This window comes from Leucopleurus acutus (genome assembly GCF_964270905.1).
Source record: "Leucopleurus acutus genome assembly, chromosome: 3".
NCBI classification, from domain to species: Eukaryota; Metazoa; Chordata; class Mammalia; order Artiodactyla; family Delphinidae; genus Leucopleurus; species Leucopleurus acutus.
The window spans coordinates 146,848,921-146,876,334 of record NC_139145.1 but is presented as its reverse complement, the minus strand read 5'-3'; the positions used below and the strand labels follow the sequence as shown (position 1 = coordinate 146,876,334).

Sequence of the window (27,414 nt, the reverse complement as noted above, 5' to 3'; positions counted from 1 at the left end):
CAGAACCACTATGTACCTGTGCCTTCAAACGTGAATGATGGTTTGAGGGGGAACATCCAACAATTACTAAAAAGTCAGCCCGGCTTAACAAATATCACTGCTTTAACCATGAGGCCATGTTGGGGACAATTTTGATGGACAAACTAGTTTAAGGAGAGTCTGAGTGACCTCTGTCATTGTCTCAGGCTTCTGCCCCATATAAGTAGGTACCAGTGTGGTCTGCATGTACTGTATGTTACTGCAAAGCAGTGCGGCAATCAGATTTTCACAAATAGAATCCCATTTTACATACATGGGGAAGACTATTTAAACAAGGGGTCTTTTCCTGTAAAGGGCTAGATGGTAAAGATTTTACACTTGTGTGCTGTACGGTTTCTGTCTCAGCGACTTCACTGTGCTCTTGCAGCCCCAAAGCAGCCATGTTACAACAGAACTTTACTTACGAAAACAAGTGGTAGGCCAAATTTGGCCCCTAGGCCATAGCTTGCCAACTCCTAAATTAAACAAATAATTCTTGAACGCCTACTATGACGGGTGAGGCATCAGTAACCACCAGGGATACACAAAGAACAAAACAGAATAGTTATTGTGCTTGTGGAACTCTCTAGCGTGTATGTTCTGAGATGAGAGGTGGACAATTTAAAATATACCTGCAATAAATGACCTCATTAAGTGCAGAATCTTTCTTTAAAGCAAAACTCACCCCAGACATGCAACTGATAAGTTTGTCAGCTTAGATTTTTGTCTCATGATACTTTTAAAGCGGGCCTAAGCTAGTTTGAACCTGGATTTGAATCTACCACCTTAGTCTGAAACAAGCCTAGTATGTTTGGGGGCTGCCAGGGACACCAAAGAGGTACAAGCATCTCAAAGGCTCCATCCCTTCCTTCCCTCCACTTCTGCTTATAGCAACACTCCTTTTACACACACTTCCTGTTTCTGGCACTTGCCTTCTTTTCTGCTGTTTTTACTTCCCCCAATACTTCCCCCCTGTGGTTAAACAAGTATAAAGTCCTAAAGCTGTAGATTTAAGTTGCTCTCTCTCTCTCTCTCTCATTCATTCCTCCCTACACGTAGGCTCACGCGCCTGCTCTCTCCTCTCTTTCTCTCTCAGAATGACACCTCTAGGTATTGCTTTGGGTATGGTTTTCTATTTACTTCAAGCCGTTTCTGGAGAAAGTGGCTATGCAGAGAATGGTGAGTCATTTCTAACTTTTCTTTAGGATTTCAGATGATCTCTAGCATCTGTTTCAGATTGCTCAGATCCCTAACAGACCAAAGTGGGGCACTGGGTTAGAGGGAGTTGGAGGGCTTGCCATGTAGTCAGTCGTTTTGTGCATTCTAAGCACCAGGACAGGGGGCCTGGGGACAACACTGTGAGTGGTTTGTAAAGGCTTAAAATTGTCAAGGGATGCACTTGACTCTCTCAGTGTGGATCTTACATGTTGGTCAATGCCTCTGCTCTTACAAAAAGAACACACACAGAGACACACTGGTTATGCTTGTTGGAGAATCTTCAAGGTAATTTTTCCTTGTCAAGAAATGAAGCTCATTTTGTTTTGTTTAGCTTTTTAGAAGGTTCTGAAAGTTTCACTTTCAAGATAAAATAATATCCAAGAACAACAGCTTTGTCTGCACTTACCTTTGCTATATCCTCAGCACCTACTCTAGCATCTAGAACATAGTACACATTTAACAAACATTTGAAAATTTCTTCAAAATACTTTAGTTTTGGTAGAATCGTGTGGTATTCTTAGTGAATAACTGAATAGGGTTAAGATCTGAGCGAGTTCTCATTGAAATATATTTAACTATCTCCATGTCAGCAATTTTACCATCATATAATAATTATCTTTGGGATCCTTAAAATACTTAGTATCTCGAGGCAGATGCTGCCTACTTTGTAAATCCATTGTAATTACAACTGAACCGTACACAAAGGTGAAGTAGTCCAGAGGAGCCACCTGGAAACTTGGACCACCAGATTGCTCCTGAAAATTAAATGCTTTCACTTTAAGACTTACAAAGTGTTTGCTTAACGAAGATATCAAACACATCAGTCTAATGAATCAGCTTGGATATCTTAAGTTATGTAATTTCTAAGGATGGAAATCCCTAGAATACTTTCTTTAAGGGACTTTTCAGAAGGTTGACATTTTTCACAGTGTGACCGTAAAAAAATCACTTTGTGGGAGATGATGATTATTTCATGGTAAATGTTGTCTTGTGTCTGTAGATAGATGCTTGGCACGTAACACATAAATCTTACTCTTTGGAGTATAGTATATCCCTTCTATTTCTCCCTGCTGGTCATATTATTTTGAAAAGAAATTAACAATTTTAATTGAAAGCTGAGTTTTCACTTCAACTCTTTAAATTTCAGGGTTTTTTTAGGAGATTTGTAACCACCCATCCACATGACTACATCAAAATGCTTCCCGGTTTGGAGTGTCAGGAATTCAGAATAATCAACTGTGGTTTGTTAAAAGATAAGTTAGTTCTCTGATAACCACAAGAGTGATCAAGAGAAGAAAGGGATACTTTTTAAAAATCCAAACCATTTATACTTTTACTCAACTAAGCCCTTTCAGTAGGAAGCTTTTAAACCACACCGCCTTGTCTATAATACATAGTTCGAAAAACCTAATTTTTATAATGAGCTTTTAAAAGTTAATAGGTTAACTCGCTGTTAAAAGCTCTATGTAATTTCAAAGCCATAGTCATAATAACATCTTTGACAGAGAACTCTTTTTCAAAGGATGCCCAAATGTTTCACGTACATTCTCAGAATTAGAATTCTTATTTTACCCTTTCATTACTTATTTCTCAAAAAAATGTGATAAAGTAGCTAACCCTGACTGAGTGCTTACTGTGTTCTAAGAAGTCTTTGTATACATTTATTCAGTGATTCCTCATGATAACATGAATTTAAATATCAGAACTCTGAAGCTTAGAAAGGTCGAGTAACCTGATGGAAGACCACAACTACACAGTAGAATAGCCAGGATTTTAACCCACATCTGTTCAGCTCTGGTGCCAGAGGTCTTAACCACTGTGTATATGATGCTTAGCTAAGCTTAGAGCAGGTATAACATTCTCTTTGTAAAATGCCGTGCGATTTTGCAGGTTATTGAGGAGAATTTTTCTTGTATACAAAGCAACTTGGCCCAGTAACACCTGCTAAAGAGCCAATGAGCTGTTTCTCAAAACATGGCCATTTTAATTGTACGACCACTGCTTTTTTTCTCATTTATTGAAGTATAGTTAACTTACAATGTTGTGTTAGTTTCAAGTGTACAGCAAAGTGATTCAGTTATACATACATATATATATATATATATATATATATATATATATATATATATTCTTTTTCAGGTTCTTTTCCACTGTAGATTACTATCAGATATTGGGTATAGTACCCTGTGCTATACAGTAGGTCCTTGTTATTTACCTACTTTATATATAGTAGTGTGTATATGTTAATCCCAAACTCCTAATTTATCTCCCCCCGCCTCCCACTATCCCCTTTGGTAACCATAAGTTTGTTTTCTATGTCTGTGAATTTATTTCTGTTTTGTAAATACGTTCATTTGTATCATTTTTTAGATTCCACATGTAAGCAATATCGTATGATATTTGTCTTTCTCTGTCTGACTTACTTAACCTCTAGGTCCATCCATGCTGCTGCAAATGGCATTATTTCATTCATTTTTATGGTGGAGTAATATTCCATTGTATATGTATACCACCGCTTCTTTATCCATTCATCTGTCAATGGACATTTAGGTTGCTTCCATGTCTTGGCTATTGTAAATGGCCACAGCTTTATAAAATGCATAAGAATATACAGCAAGCTCACTTTGCCAGATTGGATGGTTAAGGATAGTGGGAGTGCTTTGTTCTGTTAATACCCGGCATCTGCTAGATTCTGCTCTCTCTGGCTTACGTTGTACGTTGAAGAATTTTTGAGTCAAAGATGATCCACAAATGTCTGAGTCCAAATAGTAATGTAGGTTCTGTTGTACAAGATTGGTGGAAGTTCTAAAGAAGAGAAAACATTAAGAGAGCATGAGTACTGCCATATAAGGGCAGGCTAAAGCCACACAGAATCATTCCATCAAGAAATGTGCCAGCAATTAAGGGACTAGATCTCACTCTATGAGATTAGGAACAAATATGTTTTGAAATGGGAGCCCTAAATGGTGGGCTGCCCCTCACTATTTAAAATTGTCATTAATAAGAGGGCCATACTCTTCTGAAATTACATAAGGAGTCTTTGCTGGTGGCAGAATTGTGAGCCGGATGGGTTCTAGGTATAGTCAGAAAGAGCAGTGCACACAGCTCTTATCTAGCTGTGGCTTTTTGAGATTTGTCACTTTGACTGAACCGACCTTTCTCTCAACTGGTTGATCCACTCACAACCAGCTTTAGTAACTTTCCCATAGAAGTAATGGGTTATTGAAGTAACGTGGATGCTGCTTGTAATCCCATGGCCTACAGGACACTAAACTGGGGTTTGATTTTTAGTATATTGTCTATCCTATTTAAAGCCCTAGAGCATCTATTTTCTAGTATCAATGGGCCAAAGTAATTTCTAGTGTCATTGGATTTTGAAGCAATCATAGCTCACACTCAGCCTGAGAATGGCTTTGGTTACTCTGGATTTTCTCAGATCCCACTTGGAGTCTATTTGCTGGCATAGTTTTCTCTATTAAATATTATAAAATATACACACAAAATATCTATGTAATCTTAAGGGCCTCAACCCAGCTTAAGAAATCGAATACTCTCTCTGACAGACAATACTTTCCAAAAGTGGTGGCAAAAAAATTCTGGTTCCCCACATACTTGCAGAATTTTGCTAATACCTAGAAAATGCAATATCTCTAAAAGAAGATTGTATAAGCTCAGAAATAGTATCTATAAGATTCATGTCATGTAATTTTTCCTAATCATGTTTGCCTCAGTTAGTAGCTTAAGACAAGTTGCCTTATATAAATATTCACACAATGGAGATAATCAATGGTACTTTTAGTTAGGATGTCTATTTAGGCAAGGGAAAGCTACCATTTTAAAAAAGGGAACTTCTGAATGCAAGTTAGCTATCACCTTCTTTCAGTCAAAAAAAATTCTTGGGAGGGAATAAATGAAGATTAATAATAAAGCCCAAGACTAGATTAGGTAGCACATAAATAATAAAGTATCTCATTTGAAATGTATACAAACAAAAGAAATTCCCATCTATATAAGAGAAAGCGTGTGTTTAGTGTCTCATTCTAGACCTCCAATGCACTAACCCAATGGCAGAGATATTTAGAAATCTTAGGAGGCTATTTACTAATTGTGATGACTTCTTTTCTATTAGAAAAAAATCTGTGCTCATTAGGTTTTGTTTTGGTTTTGTGATTTTGTTTGTTTGAAATCCTATTTCTTGTCCACGTCTTTGGGCTTTCCTTCTTTAGATAAACAACCATCACTCCTTTATGTCCACCACAGAAGGCTGCCATTTTATCAGTCCCTCCAGATTTCAAAAGGATGCACTTATTGGCTTCATTAACAGCTGTAGGTTTGTTCTTTCCCAGGAGACTTCGACGATGCAGAAATGGATGACTACTCATTCTCGTGCTACAGTCAGCTGGAAGTGGATGGATCCCAGCACTTGCTGACCTGTGCATTTGACGACCCGGACGTCAACAGCACCAATATGGAATTTGAAATATGGTAAGGAATGGTGCCTTCAGTGGGTGCTTAGAAATCCTCTGTCTCTCTTTCGTATACTGTACAGCACCAGCTGCAAAGGTGAGAGTGTGGGAGTTAATTATCAAATATTATAATTGAATAAATTCCAAAAACTTCCTGGAACTCCTTGTCCTTCACCAAGAGACTCAAGCAAAGCAACTCCCAAGAGCTCATCTTTCAGGTCCCGCTGCTACAGCCAAATGATAGTATGGATGTAGGAGATCCCACATCCCTCCTGACTTCATGGCAGAATTTACATTCTGGTTCTTCTGGGACACTCATCCCCCAAAAGCTCTTTGCCCAACATGAGACAATGTAGTGTCTTGAAGCTGCACTTGAGGGCAGGTGCCTGGTTTCTAACCCCAACACGAGCACTTACTAGCTTTTTAATCTAGAGTAAGTTGTATAACTTTTCTATGCCTTAGTTTCTTCACCTGTTAAATAAGATATACCACCTCATAGGGAGATGTGATGCTTAAATAATTTAATACTTTAATAATTTAATTAGAAGACATATCTGGTATGTAATAAGGAATGAAAAAGAGGCATTAAGTCAAAACTCTATGAATCTAGACTTAGCTGCCATCCCCTTGACACAGTTTGACTTCAGATGGTACTCTCAATACCAGTTTTCCAAAAATCCACAGAAATAAAGTGGCTCTTGGTTTCATGGAGCCTCTGAGAAAAGATAAAAAGAAAGTCTGTGTCTGGTTTGAAGGTTTGGTAAAGAACTCAGAACTTTATCTTCTCCCTCTTTCACAAATCATCTCTTGTTGCCAAGGGTTACTATCTTTAATGACTTGAAAAAAATACTCGACCGTGAAATTCTGACTTGTGGCTATTTCCAAATTCATATCAGATGACCTAATTTTAGTTAGTTGCCTAGTAAGGAAAGTAAGTCAAGATCCACCAGTACTAAAAGAGGGCTTCTTACGTTCTGTAGACACTCAGCCAATCCTCCACAATATACAGTCGAGACAAGCCCTGAATCCCACGTCTTACATTAATTCCCTACATCTGTTCATGAAGTGTCTTCTCCTATGGTCATTGGATAAATATGACCTTGGACTTGAATTCCATAGTGTGTTCTCAGTCTGCCTCTGTCAGTTCACTTCTATAACATGCTTTCCAGGAATAAAATATATCAAGAGAAGAGGAACCTACAATGTTCAGAATCTGTGCAGCAACTAGACTCCACTAAGGCAGCCGAACAACTCATTCAAAAGATGCACTCAGGGCTTCCCTGGTGGCGCAGTGGTTGAAAGTCTGCCTGCCGATGCAGGGGACATGGGTTCGTGCCCCAGTCTGGGAAGATCCCACATGCCGCGGAGCGGCTGGGCCCGTGAGCCATGGCCGCTGAGCCTGCGCGTCCGGAGCCTGTGCTCCGCAACGGGAGAGGCCACGACAGTGAGAGGCCCGCGTACCGCAAAAAAAAAAAAAAAAAAAAAGATGCACTCATTTTTGTGGGCAAAACCCTCTCCAACACAGAGGTCTGCTTTGGGCTCTCCAGCCAGCCGGGTGGTGAACTGCAGTGGTTTTTCTTGGGGAGGCTGAGGCTGACCTTCTGTCCACTTTCATTCACAATGGTATTTGACCACTTCCTTGGCCACTTGAACAAACTTTCCCGCTTCCTTTAACAAGTCTCTTGATTTCTCCTGTCATATTTTAACCTGTCCATAGCCTCCGTTTGGGTTTTTCAGTTGGGTTCAGATATTTCTGTTGGAAAGCGATTGTTTTAAGACAGTTTTCAGTGTGAAAGTATAAGTATGAAGCCCTTAGTAGGTTAAGGTGCTTCTGGAGAAAAGCCATTTTCGCAAAGGTATCCACACCTTGAGGGAGAGATTCGTGCAGCTCCTGGGTTCAGAGTAGTGATGTAACTCAAGTTAAAGCCACTTAAATAGAGTGCTGTACTTGCTGCTTTGGTTGGGCTTCTTTTCCACAATGAAACTAGCTTTATTCGAGCTTGTTTTTCTGTGAATATAAATTTATAAAGAAAGAAATTGTAAATGATTGAAAACTGTGAGTTCTGCTGAAGTCATTACACAGGCGGGATTGTTGATAGAAAGCAGGCGTTGTTTCCCAGAGGGCTCACCAGGGACGTTTTCTAACAAGCATTGCCTGATCTGGCCGCCAGTCTCCCAGGCTCAGAAACCCATTACTTAGTGTTCAGTGTGCAGTTCCATCTCTCAGGCATGGACTTGGATTAGCCAAAATCACAGAGTTGGATTGCTAGCACTCCAGTTGACAACTTTACATGGACAGATGCAACTATCATAGTGACCCAAATGTTCACCCCCGGCTCAGGTGTTTGGGGGGAGGGGAGAAAGAGAAGGCCAGCAGGTTGTACATCAATATAAATCCACTCTTACTGGGGCATCTAGAAATTCTTCATTCACCAGAACCCTAACAAGCTCCCAGGTACCTGGAGTGACAAAGCAGAGGCGCAGGAAACAGGCAGGGAGGTTGGAATCCCAGTAGCGGCAGTAGCTCTGTGACCCCGGGAGTCATTTAAACTCTGATCCTAGCGATCACCTTGCACTGGGGTAGAAGGTTTAGTGTCTGGCTTATGGTCAGTGCCTGTAAATGGTACTTAATTCTCTTAGTGTCGTCAGATTTTCATTAAAAATGTGATCCAAAGGTTCCGTAAATACAGCAAAACAAAGGAAATTGGTTTGTTGATTTTAAGACCAGAGTTAATTTGATTCATATCTCAAAGTGTTAATTTTTCTAAATTTAGTGGCCATCATTTAGAAATCTAGGTATCTCTTTAAAAATCAGATTTAGTAATGCTGGGCCTAGACAGCAAAAATTAGCTGAACAAAATTCTGATTGCTTCTATAGATGGGGAATTAAATCTCAGTTCTGAAGTTGGGCTCCCTTTTCTCATTTCTATAACCCACGTGGACACCACAGGCATGTAAATGTGGGACCCTGCTTTTTAGGTGTCTGCATAACTTTCATATTCAGCTCAGAAGGTAATTATATTTCCTTTAGTTCCACATTCTTGGGGCACCACAGTCACTCCCAGGTACCGCCTACAGATACCACTTCAAATATGTCATTTTTTTGTTTTCATCAATTACCACCAACATCACAGGCTGCATCCTGCCAAATCTACTTCATGCTCCTGACTTAACTAGCAATATCTGTCAAGTGTTTTTAATTTAGTCCTTTCTACAGTAATCCATACCAACTTTAAAAGGTGTTTAATACTTTTGAGAAGATTCTGTCTTTTAGGGCCAAATGAGGAATAAAATCTATGGCTGTTTTTAGTATTTCCATGTAAATATCTGTTTGCACCAACAAGAGAAATGTATTTATCACTCTAAACTCCTGGCGATTGCAAGAGGCTTAGGAAGGTGGCATTGGGGTGAAGAATCAGGTGCAGTGGTCCCAAGCAGTCTCACCCTGTTTTCAGAACAAAGGAATTTGTGTGAGTGGCTTAGGTTTGATGTCCCTTAGGAAGGTCCTACAGGGCCAAATTTGCTAGCCTGTAGTACTACTTGGGTATGTGTAGTGATCTCTTCACCAAAATACCCTAGAACAGCTCTATCTAACAGAAATACAATGTAATCCACAAATGTGTGAGCGATATACGTAATTTAAACTTTCCTAGTAGCCTCATTTAAAAAAAAGAAATAGGTGAAGATTAATTTTAATATTTTATTTAATGTAATATTGCCAAAATATTATCATTTCAACCTATAATCTGTGTGAAAAAAATATTCATGAGCTATTTTACACTCTTTTGCATTCTACATCTTCAGAATCTGGTATTTCATATCTAGAGCACATCTCAGTTTGGATAAGCCATATTTCAAGTGTTCAACATCCACATGTGGGGTGATGGCTATCATGTTGGCCAGTGAAATCCCAGAACATTCCCAGTCCTAGCAATACACAGTTAGCAACCAAGTAAGCTGTTTTAATTTAATTCAGTGAATTGAAATGAATTGGATTGAATTGAGTTGAGCCACTCATGGGGGGACACAGAGTTTCCTCCAATCTCCTAAAGCCAGGGTTAGTGGCACAAAGCAAGGCTGTCTGTTCTAGACCACAGTTGTCTCTTAGTCTTCCGGCGCAGCTTCCCCTCCACATAGGGCAGCTCCTAGAGCTCAGACCCCATAAAAGGATGCCTAGGCTCACAAGACAGCAATATGGTGATCCTTTATTTTTCTTGCTCATTACTTGCACTCCCTGAAGAGCGGAATAAACTAAGAATACCATTTTAGATTCTTCTTAAATGTCCAAGAGTACCAGGACCTTGCTACATGTTAAGGATCTGCAATGGAATATTCCACACATGCTTTACTTACAAATATATCCTAAACTCAATGATTGAACCAAAAGCCATTTCCTCCATAGCACATTTGCCTAAAGTTCAGAAATGGGATCCTGACCCAGTTCTCCTCTTCCATCCTTACTCATCAAACCATGACAGTGTTGCCATCTTCAGAACTTTCCATCTGACACTCTTCTCAAGTTTGTTCCTCGGTATCCATCTAGCTTACCTTAAAATTTTACTTTTTATTTTTACTCTTCTCCAAATGGGAAAACCCATGTAGCCCAACAAGGGGCATACTCTAGAAACTCCAACACACACACACACACACACACACACACACACACACACACACTCAAAGCCAGAATTGCATACCCTAAATAACAGTTAACAAAGAACTATATTGGGGGGGAAATTTTTAAGGAATGTCCCACCAACAATAAATATTTTTAGCCAATTATTAAACTTAAAATTTATTCATCAGTCTTACGTTTTCATGACTACAAGAGCTTAACCACAAAGACCACAGCAGCCCAAAGGTGAGAGGTTCTTCACGTAAAGCTGAGGCATTCTCCTCAGATTTTAACTCCATGCCCACCTCGCCTCAAGCCACACAGACATGTTCCTTCTGCTCAGACTTCAGGAATGATCCTGGAAAGGGCTCACATGGGCACATGCACAGAAGAGTGCACACACATCCAACTCACCATAGAAAACCAACACACATTCTTGGTTGTTGGAAGTAAGTGACCTTTTTAGACTATACTCCCTATAATTTTTTTTAAAATCTGATTAATGAGAAGAATTCTCTTCATGGAAAGCAAACTTTTTTCTTCCACAATCCTCACTTGCAATTTGACCCAACTATGCCTCTTTTTTGGGCTATCTGGCTGGATTTAAAGACCATGTAGGAAAAACAAACTGGTAATCATGGTTATCACAGGAGATGTGAATTAAATAGAGGGTTGAAGGAAAGAAATGAGTAATTTTACTTTTACTCTGCACTGTTTATTTTTACAGTAAGAATACATATTCTGCTTTACTTCCTTATTGTTTATGTGGTTTATTAATTTAACTTCACTTTCTTTTTGGATTACCATTCATTCGGGGGTAAAGTTTACCTATGGTAAAATGTACAGATATTAAGTGAGTTTGTTTTTTTTTTGTAAATACTTCAACTCTTTAGTCAACTTTTTTTTTTTATAAATTTTCTTTTTTTTTTTTTTTTTTTGACTGCGTTGGGTCTTCATTGCTGTGCGCGGGCTTTCTCTAGTTGCGGCGAGCGGGAGCTACTCTTCGTTGCGGTGCACGGGCTTCTCGTTGCAAAGCACAGGCTTTAGGCACGAGGGCTTCAGTAGTTGTGGCTCGCGGGCTCTAGAGTGCAGGCTCAGTAGTTGTGGCACACGGTCTTAGTTGCTCCGCAGCATGTGGGATCTTCCCGGACCAGGGATCAAACCCATGTCCCCTGCATTGGCAGGTGGATTCTCAACAACTGCGCCACCAGGGAAGTCCATTAAATGAGTTTTGAGAAACATATTTGACATGTTGCCATCACCTCAGTTGAGATACAGAACTTTTCTTTCACCCTAGAAGGATGCCTCAGGTCCCCTTTCAGTCTTTCCTCATCTCCTGTGAGCAATCACAGTTCTGAAATCTATCAGCCTTTGGTTTTGCCGGTTTCTGATAATTCTCATAAATGAAATAACACACTGCTCACTCTTTTCTGTCTGACTTCTTTCACACAACAAAATGTTTTAGAGATTTATCTATGTTGATGTTTATCTCATAGCTCATCTTTTCAGTTGCTGCATATTAATTCCACTGTTCAAATATATCACAAATTTTTAATCCTTTCTTGATGGATGTTTGAGTTTTTTCAAGTTTGAGGCTATTCTTTTTAGTTACTATTAACATTCTTATACAAATCAGTTTGTTGGTACATATTTTCATTTCTCTGAGGTAAAAACCCCAGAGTGAATTACTGTATCACAGGGTAGGTGTGTATTTAACTTTATAAGCAACTACCCAACAAGTTTTCCGAAGTAGTTATACCATTCTACTACCAGCAATGTATGAGAGCTACACATCATTTCCAATATTTGGCTTTGAAAGTGTATGTCATGATTTTATTTACATTTCTCAAATAACAAATAACGTTGGCCAGCTTTTCAGGTACAGCTGGCCATTTGTATGTCTTCTTTTGCCAAGTATCTGTTAAAGTCTTTTGTCTTTTTTCATTGAATTATTTGTCCTTTTATTATTGATGGATGTGAATTCTTTATATGTTCTGGATACAATTCTGATGTTAGATATATGTACTACAACTATTTTCTGCTAGTCTGTAGCTTGCCATTTCATTTTATTAATGACATATTTTAATAAGCAGGAGGTTTTCGTTTTGATGAAGTCCAATGTATTTCATTTTTCTCTTTTATGTTTAGTGTTTTTTGTGTGATGACTGTCTGTCTACACTCAAATCTAGGAGGATATTTTCTTATGTTTTCTTCTAAACAGTTTACAGTTTTAATCTTTAAATTTAGAGCTACACTCCATACCCAATTAATTTTTGTGAGATTGAGGTTCATATTTTCCACACATTTGCTCAGTTGTTTCAGGACAATTTGCTGAAAAGATTTATTTCCATTGAATTGATTGAGTGCATGTTTTAAAATCAAGTAACCTTATGTGTATGAGTCTATTTCTGAACACTCTATGTTTTCCATTGATTAATATTTCTGTCATTGTGCCAATGCCAAACTGTCTTGATTATCATAACTTTATAGTAAGTTTGAAATCAAGTGCTCTGTGTCCTCCTTATTTGTTCTACTTTTTTCAAAGTTGTTTTGACTATTCTGAGTTCTTTGGGTTTCCACATAAATTTTTTTTTTTTTTTTTTTTGCGGTACGCGGGCCTCTCACTGTTGTGGCCTCTCCCGTTGCGGAGCACAGGCTCCAGACGCGCAGACTCAGCAGCCATGGCTCATGGGCCCAGCCGCTCCACGGCATGTGGGATCTTCCCATACCGGGGCACGAACCCATGTCCCCTGCATCGGCAGGAGGACTCTCAACCACTGCGCCACCAGGGAAGCCCTTCACATAAATTTTGGAATCAGCTTGTCGACTTATTTTAAATCCTGCTGAGATTTTGATTAAAATTACATACACCAATTTGGGGGAAATTTCCATTTTTCAGCACTGAGTTTGCTAATCCATGAATGCAGCTCTCTATTTATTTAGATCTCCTTTAATACCTCTCAGGAATGTTTTGTAATTTCCATTGCAAAGGCCTTAAACATCTTTTATTAATTTTATTTCTAAGCATTTTATGTTTTTATTGCTATCATAAGTGGAGCTATTACTTTTTAAATTTATTTTCCAATTTTTGGACACTAGTCAATAGAAATATAATTGACTTTTATATACCGACCTTAGTGAATTCACTATATTCGTTCCTGTGATTGTGTTGGAGAGCCTTTATAGTTTTCCATGTGAACAAACATGTCTGCAAGTAAAGAAAGTCTTATTTTTTTTCTTTTCAAACTGGTGATTTTTATTTGTTTCTCTTGCCTTATGCACCGGCTAGAACCTCCAGTGCACTGTTGAATAAAAGCTGTGAAAAATAGATATTCCTGCCTTGTCCTTACCTTAGGAGAAAACTGTTCACTAGTTCACCATTAGGTATGTTATTAACTATAGACCTTTTGTAAATGCCTTTTATCAGGTTGAGGATGTGTCTGCTGAGAGTTTTATCATAAATGGATGTTGAATTTTGTCATATGCTTTTTCTAACCACTTGAGTTGATCAGATTATTTATGCCTTTTATTCTGTTCATGTGGTGATTGTATTGATTGATCTTTGATTGTTGAACCTACCTTGATTTCCTGCATGCATCCCACTTTATCATTATGTGTTAATATCAATGTATTGACATTTTCTTGAGGAACATTAATTTGTAAATTTCTTTTCTGTAATATTTTTGCCAGCTTTCTGTACCAGATTTGAGCTAACTTCATAAAATAAGTTGGGAGGCGTTCATTTCTCCTCTATTTTCTGAAAGAATTTGTGTAGGAGTGGCACTATTTTGTATATATATGATAGAATTCACTAGCTTTATCTGGGCATAAAGTTTTCTTTGTAGGAAAGCTTATTAATAATAAATTGAACTTCTTTGAAAGAAAGGGAACTATTGAAACATTCAATTTCTTCCTTATTTTCACTTTTGGGCACAATCGCTTTTTAGATTACTCTAACTGTTGCAATATTCAACCATTTCTTAGAGTTTGCTTAGAGTTAATGTACTATTTCATGTAAAATATAAGAAACTTGCAACAATATAGTTGTACTTATCACATTCTACCCTTTGTACTACTGTCATATATTTTATATCTACATATATTGGGTTTTGGGGGGGTTTTTTTGGCTGCATGGGGTCTTCGTTGCTGTGCATGGACTTTCTCTAGTTGTGGAGAGTGGGGGCTACTCTTCATTGCGGTGTGCAGGCTTCTCGTTGCAGTGGCCTCTCTTGTTGCGGAGCATGGGCTCTAGGCGCATGGGCTTCAGTAGTTGTGCCACGTGGGCTCAGTAGTTGTGGCTCGTGGGCTCTAGAGCACAGGCTCAGTAGTTGTGGCTCACAAGCTTAGTTGCTCCACAGCATGTGGGATCTTCCCAGACTAGAGCCCAATCTTTGTCCCCGGCATTGGCAGGCAGATGCTTAACCACTGCACCACCAGGGAAATCCCTACATATACTGTAAATGCCACAATAACACTACAGTATTTGCTTTAAACAATCTTTATCTTTAAAGAATTTAAGAGAAGAAAATATGTATTGGCTTCTTTATTTATTCTGGTAAACCTAATTGCTTCCTGTAGATCTGAAATTCCACCTATTATTATCTCCCTTTGGTCTAAAGTACTTCCTAAAACATATTATCTCAATTTTTATATAGCTGGAAATATCCTTATTTTGCCTTCATTATTGAAGAATATTTTGTAGTGTAAGGATTCAAAGTGGACATATTTTTCCCCTTCCAGAATTTTAAATATATTATTCCAGTGTCTTCTCATTCACATAATTTCTGATGAGAAGTGATACTTTTCTCTGGATGCTTTCAAGATTTCTTATTTGCCTTTGCTTTTCAGCCATTTGACTATGATGTACCTAGGTGTGGTTTTCTTTGTATTTATCCTGCTTGGATTGGCTGAGTTTTTTAAACCTAAAAGTTGATATTTTTTGCTACATTTGGGAAATTTGAGAACATTATTTCTTTAAATATTTTTTAGCCAAATTCTTTCTTTTTGTTCTGGAACTCTAATTGCATATTTATTTATCCCCTTGATATTGTCCCACAGGTCAATAAGACTTTTCCTGTTGTTTTAGATTAAATAATTTCTATTGATCTATCTTCAGCTTCACCAACCTTTTCTTCTGCCTTCTGTCTGCTATTACATCCATCCCATACATTCAGTACATTTTTTAAAACTTTAAATTTGTACTTGTCAGTTATAGTACTTTCATTTTGTTCTCTTTTGTAGTTTCCACTTCTCCACTAAGATTCTGCATTCATTCAATAATTATGACCATATTTTGTTTAACATATTTACAAAAGCTGTTGAAAAGTTCTTTTCTGCTAGTTCCAACATCCAGGTCCTCTTGGCTTCAGTTTCCATTGACTGCTTTTTATCTTCACTATTTGTCACATTTTTCTATTTCTGCTCTTTTGTAGCAGCTTTTGAATGTAGGAAGGACACTATCGATAATAGGGTGCTTTGTTGATTGATTGATTGATTGATTGGATTCTGATAACTTCCTCTGGCAAGTGTTAATTTTAACTCTGTTACTCAGTTAACTTGGCTGGATTAATCTCCAAATTCTTCTTTTGAGGCAGCACCAAAAATATCTTCTTAGTTCCTTCTAGAGCCATCTAGCTATTGCCATGGTTTCCTTGGATTTTCCTCCACATCTGCACAATTAAGGGGACATATAATAATTTAAGCAGAGTTTATATGCAGACTTCGTGTCTTCTATGTCTAAAGTTTCCTCATTTCTAGGCTTTTCTCCCTTAAAAATACCCAGCCACTCAGGCCAACCGAAACTCTGTCCTCTAACTTCTCAAGACAGTAAAACTGTGGCCTTCTGTTAGATTCTAAATGCCCATCATAATGTGACCTGAGAAGTGCCTTCAGATAAAACAAAACAAGGGCTTCCCTGGTGGCGCAGTGGTTGAGGGTCCGCCTGCCGACGCAGGGGACACGGGTTCATGCCCCGGTCCGGGAAGATCCCACATGCCGCGGAGTGTCTGGGCCCGTGAGCCATGGCCGCTGAGCCTGCACGTCCGGATCCTGTACTCCGCAACGGGAGAGGCCACAACAGTGAGAAGCCCGCGTACTGAAAAAAAAATACAACCTAGAAACAAGGATCTAATCCACCCTTTTCTAAAGAATTAAATTCTCCTAGTGTCTGCCTGCTTTTGGTTCTTCTCCAATGCTTTTAAATAGTATTTTCAAAAATATCTTGCTCAAAGTTTTTAGTAGTTATATGTTGATGGGTAGTGTGATATAAGCTACTCTGCCACTACTGGAACTAAAACATACTTTCTTTTTAAAATAGGAATTTTTAAAAAGAGTACAATTTGGAGCTTTTGATGTGGTCGCATAGTAGTCAACATTCTCTTTTCTTCAGTTTCCTGAAAGCCTGATTTTAATTGGGAATAGGAGGTCACAGAAGTGACAGAATTCAATTCCTAGAACATTTAATCTAAGGAACATGGGGAGAAGGGTTGATTTTAAAGTCTGTTGATGAGTTAAAAGTGGAACTCAGCCAAAATTACCTATGAAAATTCCCAAATTACCCATTAAGTGTATATGGTTTTATGTATATAATCCTTTAGACTATTTTATTATTTCCTTTAACCCTTTTTTGGTCAATATTTCTTTACAGGCTTTATTTTTTCAATTTATTCCTGCAGGATATCAAAAAAAGAAATTACCTTCCCACCTAAAGAAAGTACTTATCTTCTAACAATCAGTTATTACAAGATAAGAATTTTCCATTATTTTCAGGAACATGCTTTAACTATTTCAGGTTCAATTGCATCTAATGCCTGAGTAAATCAATGCTGATTATAATGGCAGCAAAAAGCTATTTTATTTTAATTCTCTCTCTCTCAAATATGCATCTACCCTATGGACAAATTTAAAGCCACACAAATGAAAAGTGGATGTGACGCTATTCCTTCTATACAGAAACTCCTACTTGAATTAAGACAAATTCCTTTTTTGTTTCTACAGTGGGGCCCTTCTGGAGGTAGATTGCCTGAGTTTTAATAAACTGCAAGGGATGTATCTCATCAAGACAAAGAAATTCTTACTGATTGGAGACAGTAAAATATGTGTGAAGCTTGGAAGAAAAAGCATGACTTGCAAAAAAATGAACATAGTCAAAATAGGTAAGAAGTTGTATATGGGGGTATGTCGCCATTTTTCAGATATCGGAAGACAGATATCTGTGTCTGAACTTTCTGTATCTTAAAGTAGACAAATCATGAAAACTATTTACAATAGAAAATATCAAATTCTCTAATGCATATAATTTCTTAAGAGAAATGAAAGTTTGAAGCTTATGCTATTTATTCTTACTGTGAGAGAACTCTGAGGGTCTTCAAACTGAGCTATGAAAAAGGGTGATTGACACTTACAGATTGCAGGAAGAGTTCATCTGTGTGAAGTGTCTAACTGGAGCTGGGCCTCCTGTACTTCACCCACACACGTCTTTTCCTTCCTCACCTTACCTTTTCCTGAATTCCTTGTAATCGTCTCCCCACATACCTACCTGTGAGTGTATTTAGCAAAATTATCAAGTTATTTTTAAAAGTAAATATGCCTTCTGTATTAGAGTTCTCCAGAGGAAACAGAACCAATAGGATAGATGGATATACATAGATACATAGATGATAGATAGATAGATAGAGAAAAAGAGATTCATTTTAAGGAATTGACTGTCATGATTTTAGGGGCTGGCAAAGGAAACTTAAGCAGCATTTTTATGTTGCATTCTTAAGACAAAATTGCTTCTTCTTCAGGGAATCTCAGTGTTTGCTTTGAAGGCCTTCATCTGATTGAATGAGGCCTACCACATTTTAGAGAGTAATTATTTTACTCAAAGTCTCCTGATTTAAATGTTAGTCATGTCTTAAAAAAAAAATACCTTTAGATTAGTGTTTAGCCAAACAACTGGGGACCATAGCCTAGCCAAGTTGACACATGAAATTACCATCACACCTTCCTAGGAGACTCACTATTGAGGAGTGATGCATAGTCATATCTGATTTGGTCTAGAATATGCATATTAAGTGTAATATGTATGTAGAATATACATATTACACTTGGCCAGAAAAAGTGATAATTATTATATTCCCAAAAAAGTACAATTTGAATTGCTAAATTTATCTATATGTTTCCCTTGGTTCTATATAATATACATAATAATATGAATCATGGATTTCTGTAAATCCCTTCGATTATCAGGTTGTAAGTCAGTATAAATTACCAATTCACCATTCGGTTACCAAGCAAATAAAATGATCAGAGAGATTGGGAATATAGACACAAAAAGTTTTCCCATTACTTACAGATTTATCACAATGAGGTAAGAAAGGTTCTTTTTCAAAACCTCGGAGATACCCTGGTAGAGGGGAATGTCTAAGCCAGTTATGGTATATCAGTGCAATGGTAGAGGGGAATGTCTAAGCCAGTTATGGTATATCAGTGCAATGGAATCCTAACTTCTTGTATTCATTCTACCTATGGAGGTTTACAAGTGAAACCATATATGTAGGGAGAAAACTGTTCAAAGTGATTGAAGAGGTGCATTCTCTTTCTTGTTTTAAATACTATGGCTCTGTCTCTCCCTCTTCTCAACCTCCTCCCTTCACCCTCCTAAAAGAAAATTAAAGGTAAGAGAGCACTACTCATTAGAGGTGACAAAGAGAAACTTGGAATCTAGTCTCAGTTTTGTACCACTAATAGAGTAAAGGGCAGAAGTTCCATGTTTGAACAGTCATCTTGTAGAAAAAGCAGAGGGAGAGTAGAAAAGAGACATTAGTCACGACCAGTGTGAGTGCTTAGGGGCGGTGGCACGACAGGCTGTCTCTGATATTGGGACACAAGCAAGCTGAGTTGTGGTCATTTGGAGACCAGGCTGCTGTGGATGGATGTTCAGTTTGTGCACAGGGCACTATATCTAGAAGTTCATCATTTACTTTGCAAATATGTATTTACTCTCGGAGAGCAGGCAGAGAGGGCAGAGACTCAGTCCTGTGACACAGTCCTGAAGCCCCAGGGGAGAGCCCCTTCTTACAAAAACCCACCCCAGCACAGAGGGCCCACATGCATCTTAGTGCGTGAACATGTGAACACTCAGGGCACGCCTACAGGCTCTTGGTGGCAGTCTGCCCCATCAGACTCTCCAGATCTCATATGCCCAGTGCTCTTCGAAGTCCACGTTCTGTACCACCCAACAGATGGAAAACCTGACCGGCCGCCTCCTCTGAGGGACCAGAGGAGAGACAGGGTGTGCACTCTGCTGGTAGCATAGGTCTACAAAGGGGTGCTGTGAGCACCTCGGGGCTTTGGAAAGCATGCCTGGGCAAGCAGCATGAGCGGTGGTGGAGACATGTCTCCCAGTGGCATCATCTTCTGCTTCTTGATGCTACAGTTCATTAATAGAACTGTCATTTAATTAAATTGACATTAGATGCTGCTGACTAAACCCCAGAGCGAAAGGTCCCCTGCAGCCACCAGTCCCCTCACTCACAACTCCTTCTAGGTGTGGGTCCCCAGTAAGTCTGGAGGGGCAGCTTCTGTCTCCCCCCTTTTCTTGTCAGGGTAAATTCATATAATAGTTCAAGTTGTGCCAAGAATAAATTAACTTTTTAAGATGTTGCTTGAGGAATGAGCACCTTTTTCTAAGTTGCTCAAATGTACCATTGGGTTTAGAAGCAGAACTGTGTGGGGAGAGCCTGTACAAGCCAGTAGGAGAGAGCTGAGCACAGAAATAAAAGCTCAGTGAAGGAGAGAGAATTCATTTGTATCACTTTTTAGATTCTGCATATAAGTGATATCATATGATATTTGTCTTTATCTGTCTGGCTTACTTCACTTAGTATGATCATCTCCAAGTCCATCTATGTTGCTGCAAATGGCATTATTTTACTCTTTTTAATAGCTGAGTAATATTCCATTGTATATATATATATATAGCACATCTTCTTTATCCACTCCTCTGTCAACTGACAGTTAGGTTACTTCCACGTTTTGGCTATTGTAAACAGTGCTACAATGAACATTGGGGTGCGTGTATCCTTTTGAAGCATGTTTTTCTCCAGATATATGCCCAGGAGTGGGATTGCTGGATCATATGGTAGCTCTGTTTTTAGTTTTTTAAGGAACCTCCATACTGTTCTCCATACAAATGAACTTATTTACAAACCAGAAACAGACTCACAGGATAAACTTAGAGGATGAACTTATGGTTACCGGGGGGAAGGGGAGGGGAGAGGGATAGATTGGGAGTTTGGAATTGACATGTACACACTGCTATATTTAAAATAGATAACCAACAAGGACCTACTGTATAAATAAATAAATTTTTAAAAAAATAAATAAATGAAGGAGAGTGAGACTCAGGATCAGACAGAATTGGATTTACATCTTATTAACTCATCCTATGGGGGCTGAACTTAGCTAATTAACCCTTCAGACTCAGTTTCCTCATCAGTATATTGGCAATGAGTGAGTGTTGATGCAAGATGTCATAATTTAAGAGCTTGGCACTTAGTAAGTATGTAATCAACATTAGTCTGTTCTTCCCTGAATTCTTCCATTATTGAGAGGCCTTGGGAGATGGGGATGCAGCAAGGGATTCAGTGTCAAAGGTTTTGTTGAGAATGTGACTCTTAATCATTTCCTTGAATGGCAGGTAGAAACTGGCTTGGCTGGTGTCAAAGGACTGACAGTCTTCTCTGTTTCTCTACACCCACTACCTTTCCTCCTGCTTCCCTTTGGGGTATCTTCCCTGTTTATAGTGCATCTAAGGGTAAAAAAAGGTAAACTTCCCCTTGCAGAAGACATCCAAGGGTAAAGAAAGAAGCACTTCCTCTTTTTCAGTACCTCTGGGGGAATCAAGGCAGGAGACATTTAGGCAGCCACCACTACGAGCAAGTGATTATGACAAGGGGGCCAAACTTCACCACGTGAGCTCGTTTTACTGGGTCAGCAAGTCAGTCTTAAAGCCCAGATCATATAGCCTGGAATCCAGCTCAGTCTACTGCGTGAAGTTGTGATGAACACTCCCTCATTAACAATAGGTTTAGGTTAGATTTTAACCTATGCATCTCCCAATCTCTGTCTGAGATCAGCCATGCAAACAAGTGGCTGCCCCATCCCTAGACAACTAAGTTCCCAGGCTTTAGTGAAAGAACAGCAAAGACGCCAAGACAGGGAAACCCCAAGTCAAGGGTGGGAGGTGTCCTGACACACATGTGCTCATAAGATTTCAGTACCTTTCTCCGGGTTTGTTCTGCCTGAAATAATACCTCTCTACCTCCCACAGTATTTCATATATGGTGCCTCTGATCCTAGGCAGGTAGACAGGAGAAAGAAGCCAGAGAGGAGTTTAGAGCTAAAGCAAACAAGACTGAAGGAGCAGGCAACCTGCAGTTACACCAGAAGTTATAAGCCAGGGCCAGGATGCAGATCCCCAGTTTCCATGTAACTGAGATGATGTGTAAGGCCCCCGGTTTTAGCAGAATAATGAAGACTCAAAGTTCAAATTCTCCTGCTTCGGGGCTAGTTAGTAACAAGTCCTCTAGTACTCAAAAGGAGAAGAGAATATGTTTTCTGCGTAAAATTAGCACTAGCTACTGTAACCAATACGCCCTAAAACATATATCTCCACCACCATAAGTTTATTTCTTGCTCATGTAAGAGCCAAAATGGGTGTTTCTAACCTGTGGGTGGTGCTCCTTCAAGCAACATTCAGGGCTTCTCCATCCTGGGGCTCCACTCTCTTCAACGTATGGCTCCAAGTGGCAGAAGGGGACCGAGCATTGGGGTCACACATGTGGGGTTTCTGGGCCAGGATGGGTGGCCGTGCACATCACTTCCACCCACATCCTTCACAAGAACACACCCAACTGCAAGGGAGGCTGGGAAATGTAGTCAGGCTTTGAACCGGGAAGAAGAAGAAATGGTTTTTACTGACCCAGAAAAGGAATGTGATTTTCAGAATAGATGCACTTTAAAAATTATAATTATTTCCTTGACTACCCCATAGAATGACTTCATTTCTTTTTCCTTTTCAGTTAAACCTGAGGCTCCTTTTGACATAAGAGTCGTCTATCGCAAGGGAGCAAATGACTTTGAGGTGACATTTAATACATCGCACTTACAAAAGAAGTATGTGAAAGAACTAATGCATGAGGTAGCCTACCGTCAGGAAAAAAATGAAAATGATTGGATGGTATGTAGGTCAACTACATTTATACGTTATAAAATTTATGAAGATGTATATAAAAATATCTTAATAGGGTTTCCCTGGTGGCGCAGTGATTGAGAGTCCGCCTGCCGATGCAGGGGACACGGGTTCGTGCCCCGGTCCGGGAAGATCCCACATGCCGCGGAGTGGCTGGGCCCATGAGCCATGGCCGCTGAGCATGCGATTCCGGAGCCTGTGCTCCCGGAGCCTGTGCTCCGCAACGGGAGAGGCCACAACAGTGAGAGGCCCACGTACCGCAAAAAAAAAAGAAATTAGGCTTAAATTACCACACATACAACTGACAGATGGCTAATATTCTTAAAATGTAAAAAGGTCTTATGAATCATTAAGAAAAGGACAAATATGACAATAGAAAAATTAGCAAGAAAGTTGGAAATGTCTCACAAAATAGAAAATATGTAATTTCAATAAGTATAAAAAACTAATAATCAAATAAATCTAAATGTACATAACCATAGGTATTACTTTTTACCCATCAAATTGATAGAGTACTTTTTCCTCCTAAGGATGACACACATTATTGGAGAGACTGTGTCTCTAGATTGCTATTCACGATGTAGAATTATATCTTTCCAGAGGAAAATGATTCTTGCTCACTAACCTTACCATTCCCTTTCATCTCTCCATGGGATGTGAAATGGGAGGGAAAGAAAAAGAAGAGATTAGACTGTGGAAAGGAAGGCGGGAGCCTGGGAGTGATTTATACCCTCCCTGACTGGGAGAGCCCAACTCTCCTGAATAAAGAAAAAGACCCATTTTCTCACTGCCCTCCTTGACCACTTGCAGCATTGTTTGTGAGCTCACACACTCTGCCCCAATTCTGCTTCCAACCCCTCCATGTCAGAGCTCCTTTTTCTAACAAATATGAGAGAACCTCCAGAGAATGCCCACATGACTAAAGACACTCAACTTGAAATGATTTGGGAGATGTGAGCACCGCCTCTTTTTCCACCTTAAAAATGTAGTGGCCTTTTTTTGCTCTTCAGCACATGAATTTATCCAGCACAAAGCTGATGCTCCTACAGAGAAAGCTACAACCCAATGCAATGTATGAGATTAAAGTTCGGTCCATCCCTAACACCAACTATTTTGAAGGCTTCTGGAGTGAATGGAGTCCAAGTTTCCACTTCAGAACTCCAGAGACCAATGGCCCAGGTGAGAAGTGACTGGAGTCTGTTCCCCCACCCCCCACCCCCACCCCCACCCCACCCCCCCACCCCCCCCACCCCCACCGTAGTGCTTTGCATGTCAAAGTCTGTGAGAGACAGTGAGAGCCAGAGAGATGAAACAAACCCACAAGTTAGGACTCCCCAGAGGGCATTCTTACACTTTCTTTGAAAAATGACCTGCCATCTTTGCCCCTTTTGTGAAGAACGGAGAAGGGGTGGGAGTAGGACTCTTAGTCACTGATCAGCTGATGTAGGCTGTCTGGACTTTACTGTCCTGGGCACTCCTGGGAGCCACTAGTTCTGAACAAAATTCCCACCCACTACCTCTAGTTTACCAATTCAGACTGGGATCCCAATGGCCGGTGCCGCCAAGTCCCTCTAGGGAATACCATAGGGGGTGGCAGATGGGTAGGCTGGTGTGGCTTTCGCATGTCTCCTTTTCTAGAATAATGAAGATATCCTGGGAGTCTAGGAACTGAGAACAGCCAGAAGAACCAAAGGGCATAGCTCAGGCAGACCACTGGGGACCCAGAGCACCCCACATATACCTTCCCTTTGGGGGATGCACGGAACAGCTCTGCTGTACCGGCCTCCCGTCCTTACCCTAGGAATTGCTGAGGCTGCAGGGTAGAGCATCTCTCATCATTCCCCTGCTCAGCTTCTCTCTCTTGGTGGTGGAAGTTTGGCAGGGGGTACTGCTGTCTTTAATGTTAGGTCACTTTTAAATTCCAAGTGACAGATGTTCTGGACCTGGTCACCTAAGTCGGTGCTGAAACCGTGTACAAGCTCCTGTGTCCTTGTCTTTTGAAGTGAAAGGCTGACTCAAGAGTTAATGATTGAGAAATGTGAAGGTGTAGAAACAAAGAATAGCTATTGGGCTGGGGAACTGGTAACAATTTATAGATTATAAATCCGCCACATCTGCCACCGAACTCATGGTTCCCTGAGAGATACAGATAAAGGCCTGACACACATTCCTAAGTTGTTTTTAACAGGAAGCACACCCCTACCAGATGAAATCTGCTGACCACAAGAATGTAGACCCTAGACTGTTTTGAACCAGAAGGTTGATGATGCTGACTCCCCATTTCCTCCCTACCAACCAATCAGAAGAATGTCCACAAGCTGACTACGCCCTGCTCCTTGAACACTATAAGACTCCTCACTACCCCCTCCAGGGTGGGTCACGTAGTCCTGAGGGTATTAGCCCCCTGTGGCCCCATTTGCTTGGCAAAGCAATAAAAGCTACTCTTTTCTATTTCACCCAAAACTCTGTCTCCACGTTTCTATTCAGCACCGGTGAACAGAGGCTGTTTCAGCAACACTGTCACTTACTGAAGCCCAAATTCCCCCATAAAAGCTAGTACATCATCCTGTTTACTGAAAAGCAACTTTCACGAAATAATAAATGGGCCCAAGTTACTAAATAAACTCAAAGCATCCTGAAAGTCTCCCCCACGGCACGCTTCATGATTGCTAACCAAGATCTATCCTTGCCTTCCAGGGGAGATGGATCCTGTTTTACTAATTATCATCATTCTGAGTTTCTTCTCTGTGGCTCTGATGGTCGTTCTGGCCTGTGTGTTGTGGGAAAAAAGGTGAATTTCTTTAACTAATCAAGAGAGTGTTTATGTGGGATTCCAGACAGTCAGAGCTCTAGTCCTGTTTATTGATGAGAAAACGGCAAAGGGGAATAAGGCATTTCAGGAATTGCAGGGCCCTATATCCCTCTTCATCCTCAGGCACTGATGAATTTCCATAGTTAATTTCACAAGAGGTAAAAATATATAAACTGAACATAGGGCAAATCCTCCCCGCAAACCTTTCCTCCCAAGTGTCCTCAGTGGGTAAGAGCCATCCCCCCAGAATGCCTGGGCAGCTGGAGGGACCCATGGGAAATGCAGAATATTTCTGAAGTCTTAGCTTTCAGCACACAAATTCATAGACTTTTGCATTCTACCCCATGATAGGGCCATGCTTGTTTCATCATTTAGACACACTTCAGTAGAGTTATTAATGTTTTTAGGAAGATGCCCTCAACACAGGGTCACATACCCGCTGCCCCCCAAGATACTCCAGTTTCTAAAGTACCACCCTAAAGCAATTTCCCTGTGTAACTTTGAAAGTATGTCTCACTTCCACCAAAATCAGAGCAGAGGAGTTGCTGCCAATGAAGAGAAAAGAAAGATGACAAAGCCTATTTTGGGGAGTAGATGAACAGATCAGATTTTAGTTTCATAGCTACATCACTGCCAAGACTTATTGTTCCTTTTCTCCAGGGCTCTTGGCCAGGGGTGTATCACTGTTGTCTCGTTCACAGAGTAGATCAGTGACAATGGTCTCTGGTCCAACCCCTCCATGGACTGGTGGGACTCTGAGGCCCAGAGAAAGCAAGTCACTTGTCCAAGATCATCCACCTAGTTGTGGCAGAGCCAAGGCTAGAAATCTGCTCTTCTGACTCCTGGCTCAGAGTCAGTGGGAAGGTCTACTGTGCCTGCTCCCTCCACCATTCATTACATCTTCAATGTCCTTTTATTTCAGAATCAAGCCTATCATATGGCCCAGTCTCCCTGATCATAAGAAGACTCTGGAACAACTGTGCAAGAAACCAAAAAAAGTGAGTGCGTCTGGTGCTTCCATCACTATGTCAGAGGCATCCCAGCAGCCGAGAATGATGTTGCAGGATGAGGAATGGCTGAACCTCAAGTGTCGGTCTTTCGTGTATCACATAACTAGGGTCCCTCATAAGATGCCAGCTGCAGGTTCCTGGAGGTGGGAAACTAAAATGAAATACAAGTCTCAGAATTTCCCAGACTTTCCCAGGGATACTTCAGACCCTGAAGTATCACAGCACCTCCAGAGGCAGAGAGTCAACTAGAACATGTGGGTAATTCTCTGACATACCCTGGTAAACCCCTGTTGGAAAGTTCTTGAGCTCTTTTCCTGAACAGAACATTTGCTGATGTGTCTCTCTGGTGCAGTCTTAATGCCTCTCTCTCTCTCTCTCTTTTTTTTTTTTTTTTTTTTTGGTGCAGAATTTGAATGTGAGTTTCAATCCTGAAAGTTTCCTGGACTGCCAGATTCATAAGGTGGATGGCATTCAAGCTAGAGACGAAGCAGAAGGCTTTCTGCAAGATCCTCTTCCTCCACAGCTAGAGGAGTCTGAGAAGCAGAGGCTCGGAGCAGGTATGCAGGGCCCCAACTGGCCCTCCGAGCATGTAGGCATCAGCCCAAAAACTTTCAGAGGAGAGTCGTCATTCAGGTGCCTGGCTGGGAACATCAGTGTGTGTGATGCCCCTGGGCTCCCCTTCTCCAGGTCCCCAGATTGCAAGGAAGGTGGCAAGAATGGGCCTCTCCTGTACCGAGACCTGCTGCTTGGCCCTGGAACTACAAACAGCACCCTGCCCCCTCTGTTTCCATTCCAACCCGGAACCCTGACATTGAACCCTGCTGCCCAGGGGCAGTCCATCCTCACTTCCTTGGGATCAAGTCAAGAAGAAGCCTATGTCACCATGTCCAGCTTCTACCAAAACCAGTGAATTGCAAGAAATCGATGACCAGAACCATCATGATGAACAGAGATAACCAAGTCCCACTCTCGCTCACAGCACAAAGAGGACAAAATGAAAGCAGCCCCTCGACATGGTCCACAGGATTCTGAAACAGTGT

At 40.3% G+C, this 27,414-nt stretch overlaps 1 protein-coding gene across 1 annotated transcript; it reads left to right on the top strand.

The window, feature by feature from the left end:
• Positions 1-1,115: 1,115 nt before the first annotated feature.
• IL7R (interleukin 7 receptor) lies at positions 1,116-27,414 on the top strand (the record flags this gene model as incomplete). Its single annotated transcript, XM_082835606.1, has 8 exons — positions 1,116-1,197; positions 5,583-5,721; positions 17,311-17,468; positions 22,383-22,540; positions 23,563-23,731; positions 25,250-25,343; positions 26,287-26,362; positions 26,781-27,414. The coding sequence occupies 8 exons, from the start codon at positions 1,116-1,118 to the stop codon at positions 27,282-27,284; spliced, it is 1,380 nt and encodes a 459-aa protein (XP_082691732.1). The 3' UTR covers positions 27,285-27,414.